Genomic DNA, 14,369 nt, shown 5'->3' on the forward strand with positions numbered 1-14,369 from the left:
TGCTTGCATCTATTTGAAAGAGTGAGTGTAAACACAAAACATGCAGGAAAATAGGTTCAAATGTTTAAAAAAAATTTCAAGACAAAGACAGTTGCATATAATCTATTTTTTGCTTAATGTGTTCAAAATTAAAAGGTTAAAACTAATAAAACAAAAAGAGGCTTTCCATTTGATTCAATTTTATATGATGGATTATGCATAAAAATAGAATTGGGCTGAAAGGTCTACTGCTTTATTATGTATTCAGGTTGTGTATCATGTTTTTAAAAAGTAACTAAGAAACTAATTACCTTTGAAAATTAGTAATCAGTAACGGGATTACTTTTTTGGAGAAGCAATCGGTAATTAGTAACTATTTACTTTTTTCAAGTAACTTGAACAACACTGCTTACATATATGTGTCTGTGTCTGTGTGTGTGTGTAAAAGGACGGATGACTCAAGACTTTTGCACAGTATTGTACTTTTTACTCCACTGCACGTTCCGTTTGCTAGTTATTTTGCATTATTCCGATTTTTAAGTTGTTGCTTCCTGAAAGTAACTCAACATAAGGAAAAGAACCACTCAACTACTCCTATTATGAACTGTGTGCTGTGTTGTGTACTCTGCCTTGTACTTACACCGTTTCTGCCACGCAGGCACACTGAGGTCCACCAACCGCAGTGGATGGGTGGGATCTACAGTCTCTGATAGCCACGTAGCTAGCTACCAACGTTAGCTGTGTAGGTAAGTGCTCTTATCCTCACAATTTTCTTTAAAAATTGAAACAATATATTTTTCCCCAGACCAGACAGACTATTTGGACATGTTTAACGCTACTGCTAGAGCTTCTTATATCGGTTACCTTGTTCTGCCTAGTTTGAGCTAAAAAGAGGATGATATTAACTTAGCTAGTTTGGCTAGGTAGCAGCTGGTTAACATTAACTGGAAGCAACAGTAAGTATGTGTTAGCAGCGTACCTAGCAGGTGTTAGAGAAACGCTAGTCCCTTGTAAGATTTAGGGTGTTAACCCAATGTCAGCATTAACGTTAGCGTAGTGCACAGAGATTTAATGCTAAGTAAGCAGAACTGTTGCTAACGTGTCATTGTCTTTATTTCAAGCTAACGTCAGCGAGTGTTACAATGGACTTGCCACATCATGGGTACCGAGAAAGTAAGTGAATCACCATGTATTGTTGTATTTGCAAAATTTTCTCAAATATCCTCACTTCCTGTTTTTTTCTGGTCACACAGAGTTCACCAAACTCAGCTGGTTGCTGTCACGTAATCAAACATGCCAGTTTATTTGGTACACTTACGTGTCTTGATGTAGGTTATAACTGTTATATGATCGCATAGTGCTACATACGATTACCGTATACACTCACCAGCCACTGTTTTTTGTAGGTCTGCTTTGCTAGAGCAGTTTGCTGGCTGAACTGGCTCAATTCTGCGTGGCACAGATTAAACAAGGTGCTGGAAATGGTCCTCACAGAGTTTTCTCCATGTTGATATGATATCACCACACAGTTAGTGCAGATTTGTTGAGTGCACGTCCAGGACACTCTGTTTGTAAAAAGATGGCTATGGTCAGGAACAATGCTTACTTTAAACAATGTTGAGTTGGCACCAAGGAGCCCAAAGTGTACTCAGAAAATATCATCACCACCAGCATGAACCATTAATACAATATAGGATGGAGCCATGGTTCATTTTATTTACACTATATTCAGATACTACCATGAGAATAGCACATCTTATTGTGCACTTATAGATGGAGGGTTGTTTATCTTGGTAAGTGGTGTTTTGAGTTACTGTTGCCTTCCTTTCAGCATGAAGCCATTCGGCCAGTCATGTCTGACATCAACAAAGCAATTTCACCCAGACAATTGCTGCTAACTGGATATTTACCCTTTTTTCAGACCATTCTTTGTCAACCCTAGAGATGGCTGTGTGTGAAAATCCCATGACATAAGCAGCTTCTGAAATAGCCAGATGAGCCCAACTGACACAAACAGCCATGACATGGTCAAAGTCACTTAAATCCCCCTTCTTCCTCATTCTTCTGCTAATTTGAACTTTAACAGGTTTTCTTCACCATGTGTACCTGCCTAAATGTTCTTAGTTTCTGCTACTTGATAAACTGATTAAATATTTCAGTTAACAAGCAGTTGAACAGATGTACCTAACAAAATGGCTGGTATAATTGCTTTGACGTAAGAGTATCATGCAAGGCAAATTAAACCCAAAACAGGAAATTGCTGTAGGTGGGATTTTCTATTGAAAAATGATGAGGAATACTGGTGTGACTTGAAGCAATCCTGCTGTATCTCAGGAGATTTGCATCAACAAATCATTATTACTGGAGCTGCAGAAAAAGTAATGAAGGACATTTATGTTTATTAGTGTACGTCAAAGGTCGGGTAAAGCAAAAAAGATCACTTTGTTGTGTGGGCATAACCACACAAAACCAACTCAAGACATTGAAAATTACTGAAAGACTTACCTGTCTCTACCTGTCTGGCTTCAGCTGGACCAGGCATGTCAATGGGCCTCAGCCCAAGTGCGTCATTTGTTGTGGGAAGTTAATTACTACTTAGAAAAACACTTCCTTCTGAAAAAGAGCAGAGGATCTTAACAATATACAGAAAGGACATTTTTTGGATTGTGTGAAAATGTCTAATGAGGTTGTGGATCTAGGTTGGATACTAGTGGAGTTTAACACAAAGCAAAAAATAAAAAAACAACTAAAGGTGTCATGCCCAGAAGTGCTTTTGGCTTGTTCTTTAATGTTGCTTAGGGAAAAGATGTTCCCAATTCCTCTTGTGTACTTTACTACTAACTAGGTGTAAATATTGGAGGACTTTGAGGGTCACTGGGAAATTAATATTAATATTTTAAACAGGCACTTGTATTTTTTTTATTTTTTTTTATAGATTTTCGCTTATTAAGCTCCTTGTTATATTTAGATACTCTTTTACTGTATTTCATTTCCATTCTTTCTATTAAATTTGACTCTAATTTTTATCTTATTGAGCTGTTTTTTGCCACTTTTTGTTTTATTAAGCCCTTCTTATTTTAAGCTATTTTCTTATAGGTTGTGTTTTAATGTTTTGGCTGCTGTAAAACAATCCTCTTTTTTTAAATAAGGAAAGGATATATTTTCTTATTATTTAATCACGTGTTATCTTGCCCTCCACTAAAATGCCTCTCTTGCTTTGAGAAGTACTAAATTGTGATCTCATTAACATATTATAGTGGATTTCACTGTCAGTGGTTAATAAGTGGCATGCCTGAATGTTTCAGTCAGTTAAATATTAATGTTGTCATACTCTCCGTTTACCCTCCTGTGTCCATTTTTCCACAGCTAAGCCGAGAGCTCGTGCAGCCCCCACCGCAGGTGACTCCGTCCTGTTTGAAGACACTAGCTCAGCAGCTCCTGCAATGAACAGTCAGGGGTATTACACTTCTGGATACAATATGGGAGGACCCTCAAATGACATGCAAGGAGGTGGTGGGATGAACAACCTCTTTGCTGACCCTATGGCCAATGCTGCGATGATGTACGGCTCCTCCTTAGCCAACCAGGGGAAGGATATGGTAAACAAAGAGGTGAGTCTCCTATTTGGGGCCGTTTGAGACTTGATATGTAGCACCAAATGTGACTGAATGGAAGATAGGGTGCTAACCAAGGGACTTGTAATTAAGATCAAGATCTGGACTGGTAAATGGTCCAGCTTGAAAGCTGCCACACATTTTTCTCTGTAGTTTTTATTTTTTTGCTATTTATTAATTTGATCTTCTGTCTTTTGTACCTCTGCTGAGTTATTTGTTTTGCCATATTTTATTTAATTTTATTCAATTGCTGTACTTTATTTAAGCTCTTCTGGTATAGGTTGTGTTCAGTGTTTTGGCATCTATAACACAGTAACCTCCCAACGTCTGGGATTTTTTAGGATATTGGTTCTAAGTAGGACTAGAGTATCTTAAATACAGCACTTTCGTTTTCAGCAGGGACAGAACTAATGCATTCTCCCGTGTAGATGGTTATTTTTGTTCGGTTTTGTTTATTTGTTCCCTAAAGTGTTCCTGCTGTTGTTCATAAGTTCATAATGTATTTCCCACCAACCCACACGAGCACAGAGATGAGTTATTTTCGTTGACACAGGGGTAATGTTTCCTGCTTTCCAGCTACTCTCCTGTACTCTGAAACATTCTGGTGTTAGTCATATCCAAAGCCATTTCACGGTTGAAACTTTAATGTGTTGGGGTTGCCATTTTAAATGACACGTTTTCCATCAACTACACTATTTTCTGCTCTGCTTTTTAATATTAAATAAGAGTTGATGATTGTCTTAACAATTTGGGGGGAAAGAGCAATTTAAAAACATGCAGCATATCAATAATGAAGATGTTGTTTTACTGGTTTGGCAGCTTTGATGCACAACATGCCAGAATGATGCATAATGCTGAGAAAAGGAACAACCTCTTGTAAAAATGATTATGACTCCACTGTATTTATTAGTTTTGGCAGCCGTTCATGTCTGTTTTTGTTAATATTTGCATTTCCTCTGGCTTTCAGATCAGCAGATTCATGTCTGTGAACAAGCTGAAATACTTCTTTGCTGTCGACACCAGATATGTACTGAAGAAACTTATGATCCTCATGTTCCCTTATACACATCAGGTAAGCTCTGAGCCTTCTCAGAGTCAACATAAGGGAGACTACATGACATTTATCAAACTTAAGACTGCATGATAATTTTCTCTGATATGTTTTGAAACACACATCAGACACTTTATCACTTCTGCAGCTTCATTTTTGAACATTATTATGCTCTGACTACTTGTTTGGGTATAAAGACACACTGAGCTCATTCAGTTCCTGCACAGTGTAACTTACTCAGATTGTAAATGTGACACCACTCCAAACAATATGTGCCTTGATAATATGCAGCCTACGCAGGATGCAGATGTTCCTTAAAAGACCAGGATCACATTGTATTTACAGTTAACTGCTATGTAGTGATTATAAGCTGCTCAAAATCAACAATAGGGACAAAATGGGACACCACTGCTTTGAGTCTCACAAACATCCAACACCCGAGACACAAGAATTGTAGCTCATTTTCAGGTTATTCCATATAGACTGCCCTCTAAAAACATATGTACACAGACTGGCAAATCCATTTGTTTGTGTTCACAGACACACATCTGTTTGTTTTTCACAATGGTCAACATGAATTGAAATTGCTATACTTTGGTAAGAAGCTTGTGTCTTCAATACGTATATCAGCTTTTATGTGTCACCCTGACAACCACAAAAAGTTTTAAAAGATATGGCAACCACTGTATTTGGACCCAGAGCTTTTTATTAACCTAACCAAGTTGTCCATGAACAAACATAATTGGATTGTTTATAATCCTAAACATAAAATCGTCATTTTAAATTAAGAATGTGCTAAAAATAATCCTAAGGAAACATAAAATGCCATCATGTCTATTGCTGGAAATGAACTTTTTGTTTAGAGAGGCAAAACGATGCACTCCATCAGTCCATCCAATGCAAATATGGGCATGAGTCAGTACATGTGAAACTGGACAGATGAAAAAGGTATTTAAGAGCACAAATGCAAGGGTGGGAAAACGCTATTCATGTGCATGAATCGGTAGATTAGAAGTCTTTACTATGATAAAGAATAGAAGTCTCTGGCACAGTTAGAACCTTTTGGGGAGGTGTTTCACTGCAACAACACAAAGGTGTCTCAATTTGGCTGTTATAAACCAAAAGATTTGGCTTTTGAGGTTAAGGCATTCCCATAAAAATTTCCATTCAGGAGTCTTTGAGTGTGTTGTCTCTACTTTTTAATGTTTGTGGTTAACAGCGGATTAAAGTTCACTTTGGACATCATCCTGCTGCTGCAAATGCTGAGCTAAAACTGGCCTACTACTGCTCGATTGTCAATTTTAAAAAGCTGCAGTGCTCTGCTTTCCTTGTAATTAAAACAAGCTGACTTGGACCTAAATTTTTTTGTTCTCTGAGGGTGATTCATGTCGTATTTGTGTTTTGTATTTGTGTTTCTTGGCAGGATTGGGAAGTTCGTTATCATCGCGACACTCCACTGACTCCAAGACAGGATGTGAATGCATCAGACCTTTACATACCAAGTCAGTTTCATGTACACACAAAATCATTCCAGGCATAATGTTTTGGGATGTTTGTGTAACATATTAAGTGGTTTTTTTTTGTTTGTTTGTTTGTTATTCAAATCTTTTAGCGATGGCTTTTATCACCTACATTTTACTTGCTGGAATGGCTCTTGGCATTCAAAAAAGGTGACTAATCTTTCTTCCACTCATTTGTTTTATGACTCACAGAGAATCGGTGTATGTGAGATAAGCCAAATGTTGACTTTGTGTACAGGTTCAGTCCAGAGGTCCTCGGCCTGTGTGCCAGCACTGCCCTCGTGTGGGTCATCATCGAGGTCTTGGTGATGTTGCTGAGTTTATATCTGCTGACAGTACACACCGACCTCTCCACCTTTGATCTCATCGCCTACAGTGGATACAAATATGTTGGGTAAATAAATCACAGATGCACATATATTTGCAAAATGATTCTTTATTATTTAGAAATTATTTGCGAAAGCTTCTTCCAGTCATGTATTGTTTTTAAATAAATCATGCTGAATTTACTGAGGGAATGTGTCTGTTTATGTCTTCGTCCAGGATGATCTTCACAGTGTTGTGTGGCTTGCTGTTTGGCAGTGATGGCTATTTTGTGGCGCTTGCCTGGTCCTCCTTTGCGCTCATGTTCTTCATTGTGAGTATTTTCAGTCTGTATTGACGGCATCCTTCAAATCTAAAGTTTATAAGTTTGATGGACTGGAGTATTTACATTTCGTCAGTCTAAATGAGTTGTGTTTAATTGATTTCCTGGCTCAGACTGTAAAGTGAGTCACACTGCTACACCTATTGTCTGCTAATCTTTTTTTTTTTTAAAGAAAAAAATGCCCTTATTTTATTTCTTGTTCCTTTTTCCTGTGTTATTTAATTGTCTCTTACTTCACCGATACTTAGGCACAAAAGACAGTACAAAGTTCAAATTTTGTGCGCTCCCCTGCCGTTTTCTCCTTTTGCAAAGCCGTGCAGTGGGCTGAATAAAATTCCAGGCGGACTGCCTAACAAGCAGAAGAGCCCCGGTTCAATCCCAGGAGGAGACAAAAATCCCATTGGGTTGCATCAGGAAGGGCATCCGGCATAAAAACTGCCAAATTAAACATGCAGTGCTTACCCGCTATGGTGACTGCTGTGAATAAGAAACCAGCTATGTAGAAGGAGTAGCTTCTTTTTCTCACACTTTTAAAAAGAGAATGATAAATGGTAACGAATCATGCCCCTTTTAAAAAAATTTTTCAAAGTTATGTTTTTATCATTTAACTCACTAAAACTACAATTAATGGAAAAAAAGAAACAATACCCAAAAAAGGCAAGAAAAAGCAGATTAGTAACCAACATTTACATTCATGCAGAATGCGTACACATCCATACATTTTTCAGATATTTGTTGTTTTTCCAGTTTATCATGTGATGGGGTGTTTACTTTAGTGGCACACTGATTGTAAAGCTCTGGGTCTGTATTGATATTTGAATTAATAATAGCTGGTGCCAGTTTAGCCTTATTGAGTTGAGCAGGTGACTGCATGCTGCAAGGCTCAATACAGCAGGCCGCCTTCAAGTCTAACCTTTTGCTGCATGTCATTCCCTACTCATGTCAAAAGTTGAATGAGTAATAGTAGTAGCAAAGACTTAAAGTATGGGAACAGCTGATGCAGAGAATTAGTCAGCAGAAACTCATTAAAGATACTATCAGTTTGCATAAAGGTTAAAGCTGCTATCACACATTGGTAAGTATTGTCTTTGACGTGCTGTTAGACACAGACTGAATCTGCTTTCAATCTATGTACTTCTAAAGATTTTCCTTCTTCCACAGGTTCGCTCTCTGAAAATGAAGATCCTCCCCTCGCTGTCCTCGGACTCTATGGGAATGGGATCGAATGCCAAACCTCAGCTCCGTCTTTATATCACTGTTGCATCTGCGCTCTTTCAGCCAATCATTATTTACTGGTTAACCTCTCACTTGGTCAGGTGACTGTGAGGTGTTCAATAGCCTATAGTCCAGGAGTAGTGGACCCCAAAAAAAATGTGGTTGTGAGTGTTTGTATACCTGCCTTTATACGCTCTTTTGTCATTAAACTCAAAGCATACATAGATGGTGTTGAGTGCAGCGTGCACTGAGCTTGTTGTTGATTTAACAAGAAAGTGTGAAACGGAAATGGTCTCATCCACCGTAACTGTACAGAACTCTGACAGACGCTTATTTTTTGCCACCTAACCTTGAACAAAAGGGCTTTCACTGAGAGATTTGCTTGATCAGAACCGATATGGTTCAGATCTACTTTTGTATGAAGGCTCGCAACATGCTTTTCAGTATTGACGTTGCACACATGATTCCAGTAACATATTTTGTTTCAACGGTAATGCTGCTGCATTATCTCCCTTTCTTCTGAATCCTCTATTTTATTTATCTACATTTGACAAAGCACGACAATGTTTGGATTTTTCTAGAAAAAATAAATATATTTAGCTTTGTGTACTGAATTCAGACTGCTTCTTTTTGCTTTTTGCTTCAGGTCTTAACAGTATAAATGGCAATGTAAGGTGTAATAGCCTACATTTAGAATTCATTACTTTTACTAGAGGTTAAATTAACCTTCATTAACTCAATTATGCACTTGACTATAATGGTGTTACTTGAATTGTACTCAAGTATTTTGTATCAGCTGCGGTGGCGTCCACTCAATAAAGAAGTGAGCAGCTGAAGGAAATTGCCTTCTCTTTCCATTTAGTGCTAATTGAACCGTACAGCAGTTAGTTTTACCTTAAACCGGGTGTTTGGTTGACATTTGCAGATTCAAAACATCCGAACCTGCATTTGGAAAATTGCTGCTAAGACATTAATGCATAAATGAATAATTACACAAGATTTAGCATGTTATATAACAGTAAACCTAACTAATGTTGTTTGAACTACAAATTCCTGAGATATCCTCAGTATGTTAAAAACCCAAACCACTGTTATTCTGCCCGTGCAGAACATGGAGACAAGTAGTGTAATATAATGTAATTGTTGGCATTAGATTCAGATTTATTTGTCCTTTTGGAAATTCCATTTGTGCCTTTTATCAAATGTAATCACAACAGTAGAGACCTCACAGTTACCAACAATAAAGACATAAATGGCAAGAAAGTTCTGCTGTAACATCACCAAAAAGCAAACGACGATGTGTAAGTGACACCCATATCACACTACATCATATACTCTCACCTGGATTTGTTTTACAGAGTTACACTACAAGTCCCCTGGCCACAAGATGTTGGCAGAGGGTGGACCGCGTACCTCCATGCTAATGGTAGTAAAGTGAATCCACCATGAACAGGCTGTGATGGATCTCTGAGGATGTCTCACCTGTTTTTCAGTACTCATGACTCCCAAAGTTGCTAACATCCAATCTTACAGCCTGTGTTTACAATCTTATTGAGTTTGTAATTATTAACTATGAAAAATGAAAAATACCAGTCAATAAAACATAAAGCTAGAATGATTTCTACAAATGAATAATAAAAAAGAACCAGTGTACCCCGCCTCTCACCCTAAGACAGCTGGGATGCCTCCAGCGCCCCCTGGGACCCTGATAAGCGGAAGCGAATGGATGGATGGATTTCCTGTTTAATGTGTTATATATTGGTGTAGTATGGTAGGCTATAAGGGATGGTTTTGTCAGTAAGAGACCTGTAAAACAACCACTTTTCAGACTCTTGGCTCCTGATGTTCAGACTCTTATTATATGACTCATCTGTAGCCGCAAAATACAGTCAGGAGTTTAAAATGTATGTCCTTCTGCTCTGTAATTTTCACGTGTTTCAAAGCCACCCTGTGGGCCGGACTGAACACTTTGGCGAGCCGTTTCTAGCCCCAGGACCGTATGTTTAATATCCCTTGTCTGCCGCCTGTGGCTGGTGTCAGACCAAACGTTGTGGGAACGCGCCCGGATACGCGCACCCTGCACAGCGTCCTTATGGTGTCCATGGAAACCACGGACCGCCACAGAGAGCGGAGTGAAAGGTGTCCGAATGAAAGTCTACTTCTGAACATCAGGATTTCACCTTTAACTTTTTTTTTAACGACATCGACATTTAAGAGGAGGCAATTCCCACCATAGTCCCTGCTTTGGTGATTTGGTGAGTAACCAGTTTATATTATACGTTTGAAAGACTAGCTAACAGCGCCGAGCGGGTCACCTGTGAGGGGGGAAAGGCGGCTTTCTACAATAGCTAAATGAAACTTTATATTGTTCCGCCATTTCCCCGCTGAACTGCTTTGTAGAACCATGTGGCTTCACACACAAACCTCCAGAGCCTTATAAGAGTAGATTAGACATGCTATACGTGTATTATTGGCCTTCGTTTTGTTTTGTTTTTTTAAATGTTTAATAATCCTGGTCACGGTCAGTAGACTACGATGAGCAGTAACTTTCTCTGGGACCTGCACTTGTTCTCTGACTTCGTTTGCCTTTATTAAACTGGAGCAGTAGGAGTGGACTTTGGACGTTTAGTGGATGCTCATCAGAGGGGAACGGGTGGCAAACATTTACCTGCTATGGAGCTCCTATTTTCCAGCATTTTCAATATTTTTGTTTGTGTGTGTGGTGATCTAGTATGTTTGGCTTTTATTTTCATCTATGAAGAGGTAGCAGTTAAAGTCAGGTATATTATACCTGAAAAGAATAAACAACAACTCATAAATACAGGTACAGTCCTTGCTGTTCCTGCCTGTCCTGGAAGCAATTTGTATCTTGATGACTTCATCTCTCCTCTCTCTGATTCATTTCAACCTCATCTTTCAGCTGCATGACCCTGGAAGCTTCGCCCTGAGAGTGAGATGGAAAACAGCTCTCATACACTGCCACTCTCGTGCCCCTCTCCCGCCACTATCAGAGGGCCTCTGCCGTTGTCCTCCTCACCCCAGCATACCTCCTCAAATGGTCGCATTTCACTGCCACTTTCGCCTATCTCTTTCCCGCCATCCCCAGCCTCATTTTCCCCAGCAACAGCAGAGTCTGTTCACTCCTGCTCCCCTCTTTCACACTTTACAGTGTCTCATTGCCTCGAAGGACAAAGCCTAGCTGACCAAGATGACCTCACCTGTCTCAACTGGCTTCATCAAAGAGGGGATCTGCTGCCACTGCAGCCCCTCACCAAAATGACACCGCTGCCTCAGCAGGAGCCCTCCGTGGCTTCCCAGCTTCTTCCCGCTGCTTCGTCCAAGCCGCCGTACTCTTTTAGCAGTCTGATTTTCATGGCAATAGAAGATTCGCCACAAAAGAGGCTTCCAGTGAAGGACATCTACGAATGGATTGTGAACAATTTCCCCTACTACAGGACGGCAACGGGTGGCTGGAGGAACTCTGTCAGACACAATCTGTCTCTGAGCAAGAGCTTCAGACGCATTCAGAGGGACAAGAGCCAGGTGAGTGCTTAAATAACAGAGCAGCACCAAACTCATTGATCTAAGTGAACTCTTCATTGAATCCAGATGGTCTGAATTCAAAACATTGGTTACAACTCCCAAAAATGACTCGTACAGGGTTTTTGAAGACTAACATCTGTTACATGGATTTGTTTCTTTGTTGCAGTCAGTGGGGAAGGGATCACTGTGGTGTGTGTGTCCAGAGTACCGGCCAGCGCTCCTAGAAGTGCTCAGGAAGACCCACAGTTATCACAGCAATAACAGCAACCTGTTACACAAGCCTGCACTGTGAGTATCTGCAATATGGATTTGTAAAAATTAGCTTTAGTGCCCCATACTGAGGAACGGCCAGAAAATCCAAAGTGTTCAACAAGAAATGAGTCACATTTCTTTTCTTTATATTTTACTCTGAAAATGGGGAAATACAGACAGAGATATATTGAAATATGTGCAGACATACATGGAAATATGGGTACTTTTTAAGGCTTGAATGATTCATAGGTCAACGTAAAAATTCTTCTGAAAATGGTCAGGTACAAAACCTGGAGTGTGAGTGACTGAAAAGGCAGCCAGTGTCCAAAGAAAAACTTTGAAAGACGTTCAGAGAGCTGCGAGAACTATTGGACAAGACTAATTTTTAAAAATTTAAGTAAATTCGGCTACATGGAAGCAAAATAACAATTTGAGGGTGGCTCAATATTTTTGCACGATACGGTAGTTGATGTGTAAAGGATCTTCAATTTTAAAAAGAAAAATATGCAAACATTTACAGGCATCGACCTCTCTTAAGGATTTGCTGCCTTTCTAATGAGTTTTTAACACGGTGCTGGTGAAACATTAAGGGGCTTCCACACAGGAAGTGACTTGCAGCAATGTGGTTTTCAGAGAAGTCATGACATTCAGTCACTTCGAGTGACAATGGTCCCAGGTTAAACCTTTCTCAACTCCTCTGGTCTCCATGTCATTGCTGATGCAGTCTTTTTGCACCTGTAAATGAATCATTGCACTGGAGTCTCCTCTGACTGGAACTGAAGGTGATGCAAAACGCTGACTTTATTAAACTGAATATTTGGGTATTCTTTCACTATCTTTTGCCTTTTTTAAAAAATTGGCAAACACATTAACTGATATATTGCAGAAGTAGGATGAAATATCATCTACAGCTGTCGTCGTACATGCTATTTTTTTTTTAACACAGTATATTTCTCTCCTTAACCACCACATCAGTAAAATCTAATATGCGTCTAGTGGAGGAGTGTTTCTAAATAATTTTACATTTTAATGGCTCTCTTGCTGTGATGTGTGTTGTGCACAGGTTGGAGGGAGAAAGCTACAAGATGCCTGCTGCGTGTGATTCGATGGAAATATCAGGTCAGGACCTACATACTGGACCCGGTATGAAATTGTTTCAGTCGTTTTATCTGCAGAGTAACAGCCCTGTGTGACACTTTTATCACCTGCAGCTTGTCTGTAGCTTTGCAGCTTTCCCAGCATGCATCATTGTTCCTGTGTTTGTGTTCTGTTCTCATGGAAACTGCCTTCCATTACCTTGGCAACCCGGCAATAGCCTGGCTTTTTATGAGTGCCCCCACCCCACCCCTCCGTTTTATTTCCGAGCCTCTTTGCCATACGGGCCCACGTCCTCGCTAAAGAATCCCGCAAGTGGTTGTTCGGCCAAGCTGCAGGACGATGGGTTATTAATGTTAACGTTGTCTTTCTCATGCAGATCCTCTTTCTCACTCCCTCCTCCTGTCTACCGCCGATAGTCCGATTTTAGCCGAAAACCCGCTGTGCCTTCTGACCCCGGATCACGAGGAGCTCGTCACCATGGAGTCTGTGGAATACCAGCAGGAGGAGGTGTGCGAAGACATGGAGAAGGACCCCCTGTCTGACAGCGGCTACATCGAGCTGCACTATTACGAGTCTCAGCAGTACCAGTACCTTGTGCTGCCGGACGACACAGAGCTCGACCTGGAGACTGTGGAGATCCTGCAGCTTGATGCCGAGGCCCAGGAGGCCGCCGGGTCACTGCTGGACCTCGCAGGCGGTGGATATTAGTTCAGATCCTCAAAGAAACCGTCCTGGGATGACAACACTGCCCTATAGCCTGTTTACTGCCCTGTAGTGATATTACAGTATAGATCGAATTAACTGATGGAGTATCGTTCCACATAATTTCAGGCTTCCAGTACACAAGCTGAATATATCACCATAGCATCCCATCCAGCCTGAACAAAGCCTTCAGGGTGTAGAACTGAGACAAAAGTATTAAAAATGAAGTGATTCCACAGTGATTTTTTAACATGTTAACATCGTTCTCAGGGGTGGAAGGAGTGCTTCGAGCTCAATACAGAGTGCTGCTTCTCGACTGAGAGGTTTCCCAAGTTCAGGTGTGACTAACACGCTGTTGAAATCTTCACGTTTAATGTACAGCGAACAGCACATTGACTCACTTCCACATCGTTACCAGTAAAATATGAGTATGTGTTACCCTCTTTCAGTTGTTCTAAGCAGTGACCATATTTTCTTTCTAAGAAAGTTTCTGTAGGACATTCAAAGTAAACTGTAGTTGACAGTCTTTGTTGTTTTCAGCAACACTGTTGCTTTGATAGTTGAAGACAATAGATAAAAAATAATTTATAATGTAGCTGTGATTTTAGATTGTACTTAAGAAGTACAGGGAAGCACTTCTATTCAATTCAATTCAATTCAATTTAATTCAATTTTATTTATATATCCTCAAATCACAACAAAAGTCGCCTCAAGGCGCTTCATAGATACATTACCTTGGCAACCCGGCA

General features: G+C 39.9%; 2 protein-coding genes across 4 annotated transcripts; both read left to right on the plus strand.

Moving 5' to 3' along the window:
- Positions 1 to 463: 463 nt before the first annotated feature.
- Positions 464 to 8,639, plus strand: yif1a (Yip1 interacting factor homolog A (S. cerevisiae)). Of its 2 annotated transcripts, none has more exons than XM_005723025.2 (9): positions 464 to 725; positions 1,101 to 1,152; positions 3,346 to 3,590; positions 4,561 to 4,665; positions 6,068 to 6,146; positions 6,257 to 6,314; positions 6,403 to 6,558; positions 6,708 to 6,801; positions 7,972 to 8,639. In XM_005723025.2, the coding sequence occupies exons 2-9, from the start codon at positions 1,122 to 1,124 to the stop codon at positions 8,128 to 8,130; spliced, it is 927 nt and encodes a 308-aa protein (XP_005723082.1). In that variant the 5' UTR covers positions 464 to 725; positions 1,101 to 1,121; the 3' UTR covers positions 8,131 to 8,639. The 2 variants fall into 2 exon arrangements, with proteins under 2 accessions (XP_005723082.1, XP_005723083.1); XM_005723026.2 differs by having other exon boundaries at positions 464 to 721.
- Positions 8,640 to 10,133: 1,494 nt separating this feature from the next.
- On the plus strand, positions 10,134 to 14,305 carry LOC102214181 (forkhead box protein N2-like). Of its 2 annotated transcripts, none has more exons than XM_005723030.1 (5): positions 10,134 to 10,280; positions 10,946 to 11,568; positions 11,735 to 11,856; positions 12,884 to 12,963; positions 13,295 to 14,305. In XM_005723030.1, exons 2-5 carry the CDS (start codon positions 10,981 to 10,983, stop codon positions 13,624 to 13,626), a joined length of 1,122 nt encoding a protein of 373 aa, XP_005723087.1. In that variant the 5' UTR covers positions 10,134 to 10,280; positions 10,946 to 10,980; the 3' UTR covers positions 13,627 to 14,305. The 2 variants fall into 2 exon arrangements, with proteins under 2 accessions (XP_005723087.1, XP_005723088.1); XM_005723031.1 differs by having other exon boundaries at positions 12,884 to 12,939.
- Positions 14,306 to 14,369: the final 64 nt, after the last annotated feature.

This window comes from Pundamilia nyererei, unplaced genomic scaffold (assembly GCF_000239375.1).
Source record: "Pundamilia nyererei isolate P.nyererei 1_Seehausen unplaced genomic scaffold, PunNye1.0 scaffold00008, whole genome shotgun sequence".
NCBI lineage: Eukaryota > Metazoa > Chordata > Actinopteri > Cichliformes > Cichlidae > Pundamilia > Pundamilia nyererei.

What these genes read in the sequence shown, in the direction of transcription:
- yif1a (XM_005723025.2), top strand. Translation starts at nt 1,122, where the DNA reads ATGGACTTGCCACATCATGGGTACCGAGAAA. An exon ending in TGTTCCCTTATACACATCAG is followed by an intron (nt 4,666 to 6,067) that starts GTAAGCTCTGAG and finishes GTTTCTTGGCAG; the next exon opens with GATTGGGAAGTTCGTTATCA. An exon ending in AGTGGATACAAATATGTTGG is followed by an intron (nt 6,559 to 6,707) that starts GTAAATAAATCA and finishes GTCTTCGTCCAG; the next exon opens with GATGATCTTCACAGTGTTGT.
- LOC102214181 (XM_005723030.1), top strand. Translation starts at nt 10,981, where the DNA reads ATGGAAAACAGCTCTCATACACTGCCACTCTCGTGCCCCTCTCCCGCC. An exon ending in CTGTTACACAAGCCTGCACT is followed by an intron (nt 11,857 to 12,883) that starts GTGAGTATCTGC and finishes TGTTGTGCACAG; the next exon opens with GTTGGAGGGAGAAAGCTACA. An exon ending in GGACCTACATACTGGACCCG is followed by an intron (nt 12,964 to 13,294) that starts GTATGAAATTGT and finishes TTTCTCATGCAG; the next exon opens with ATCCTCTTTCTCACTCCCTC.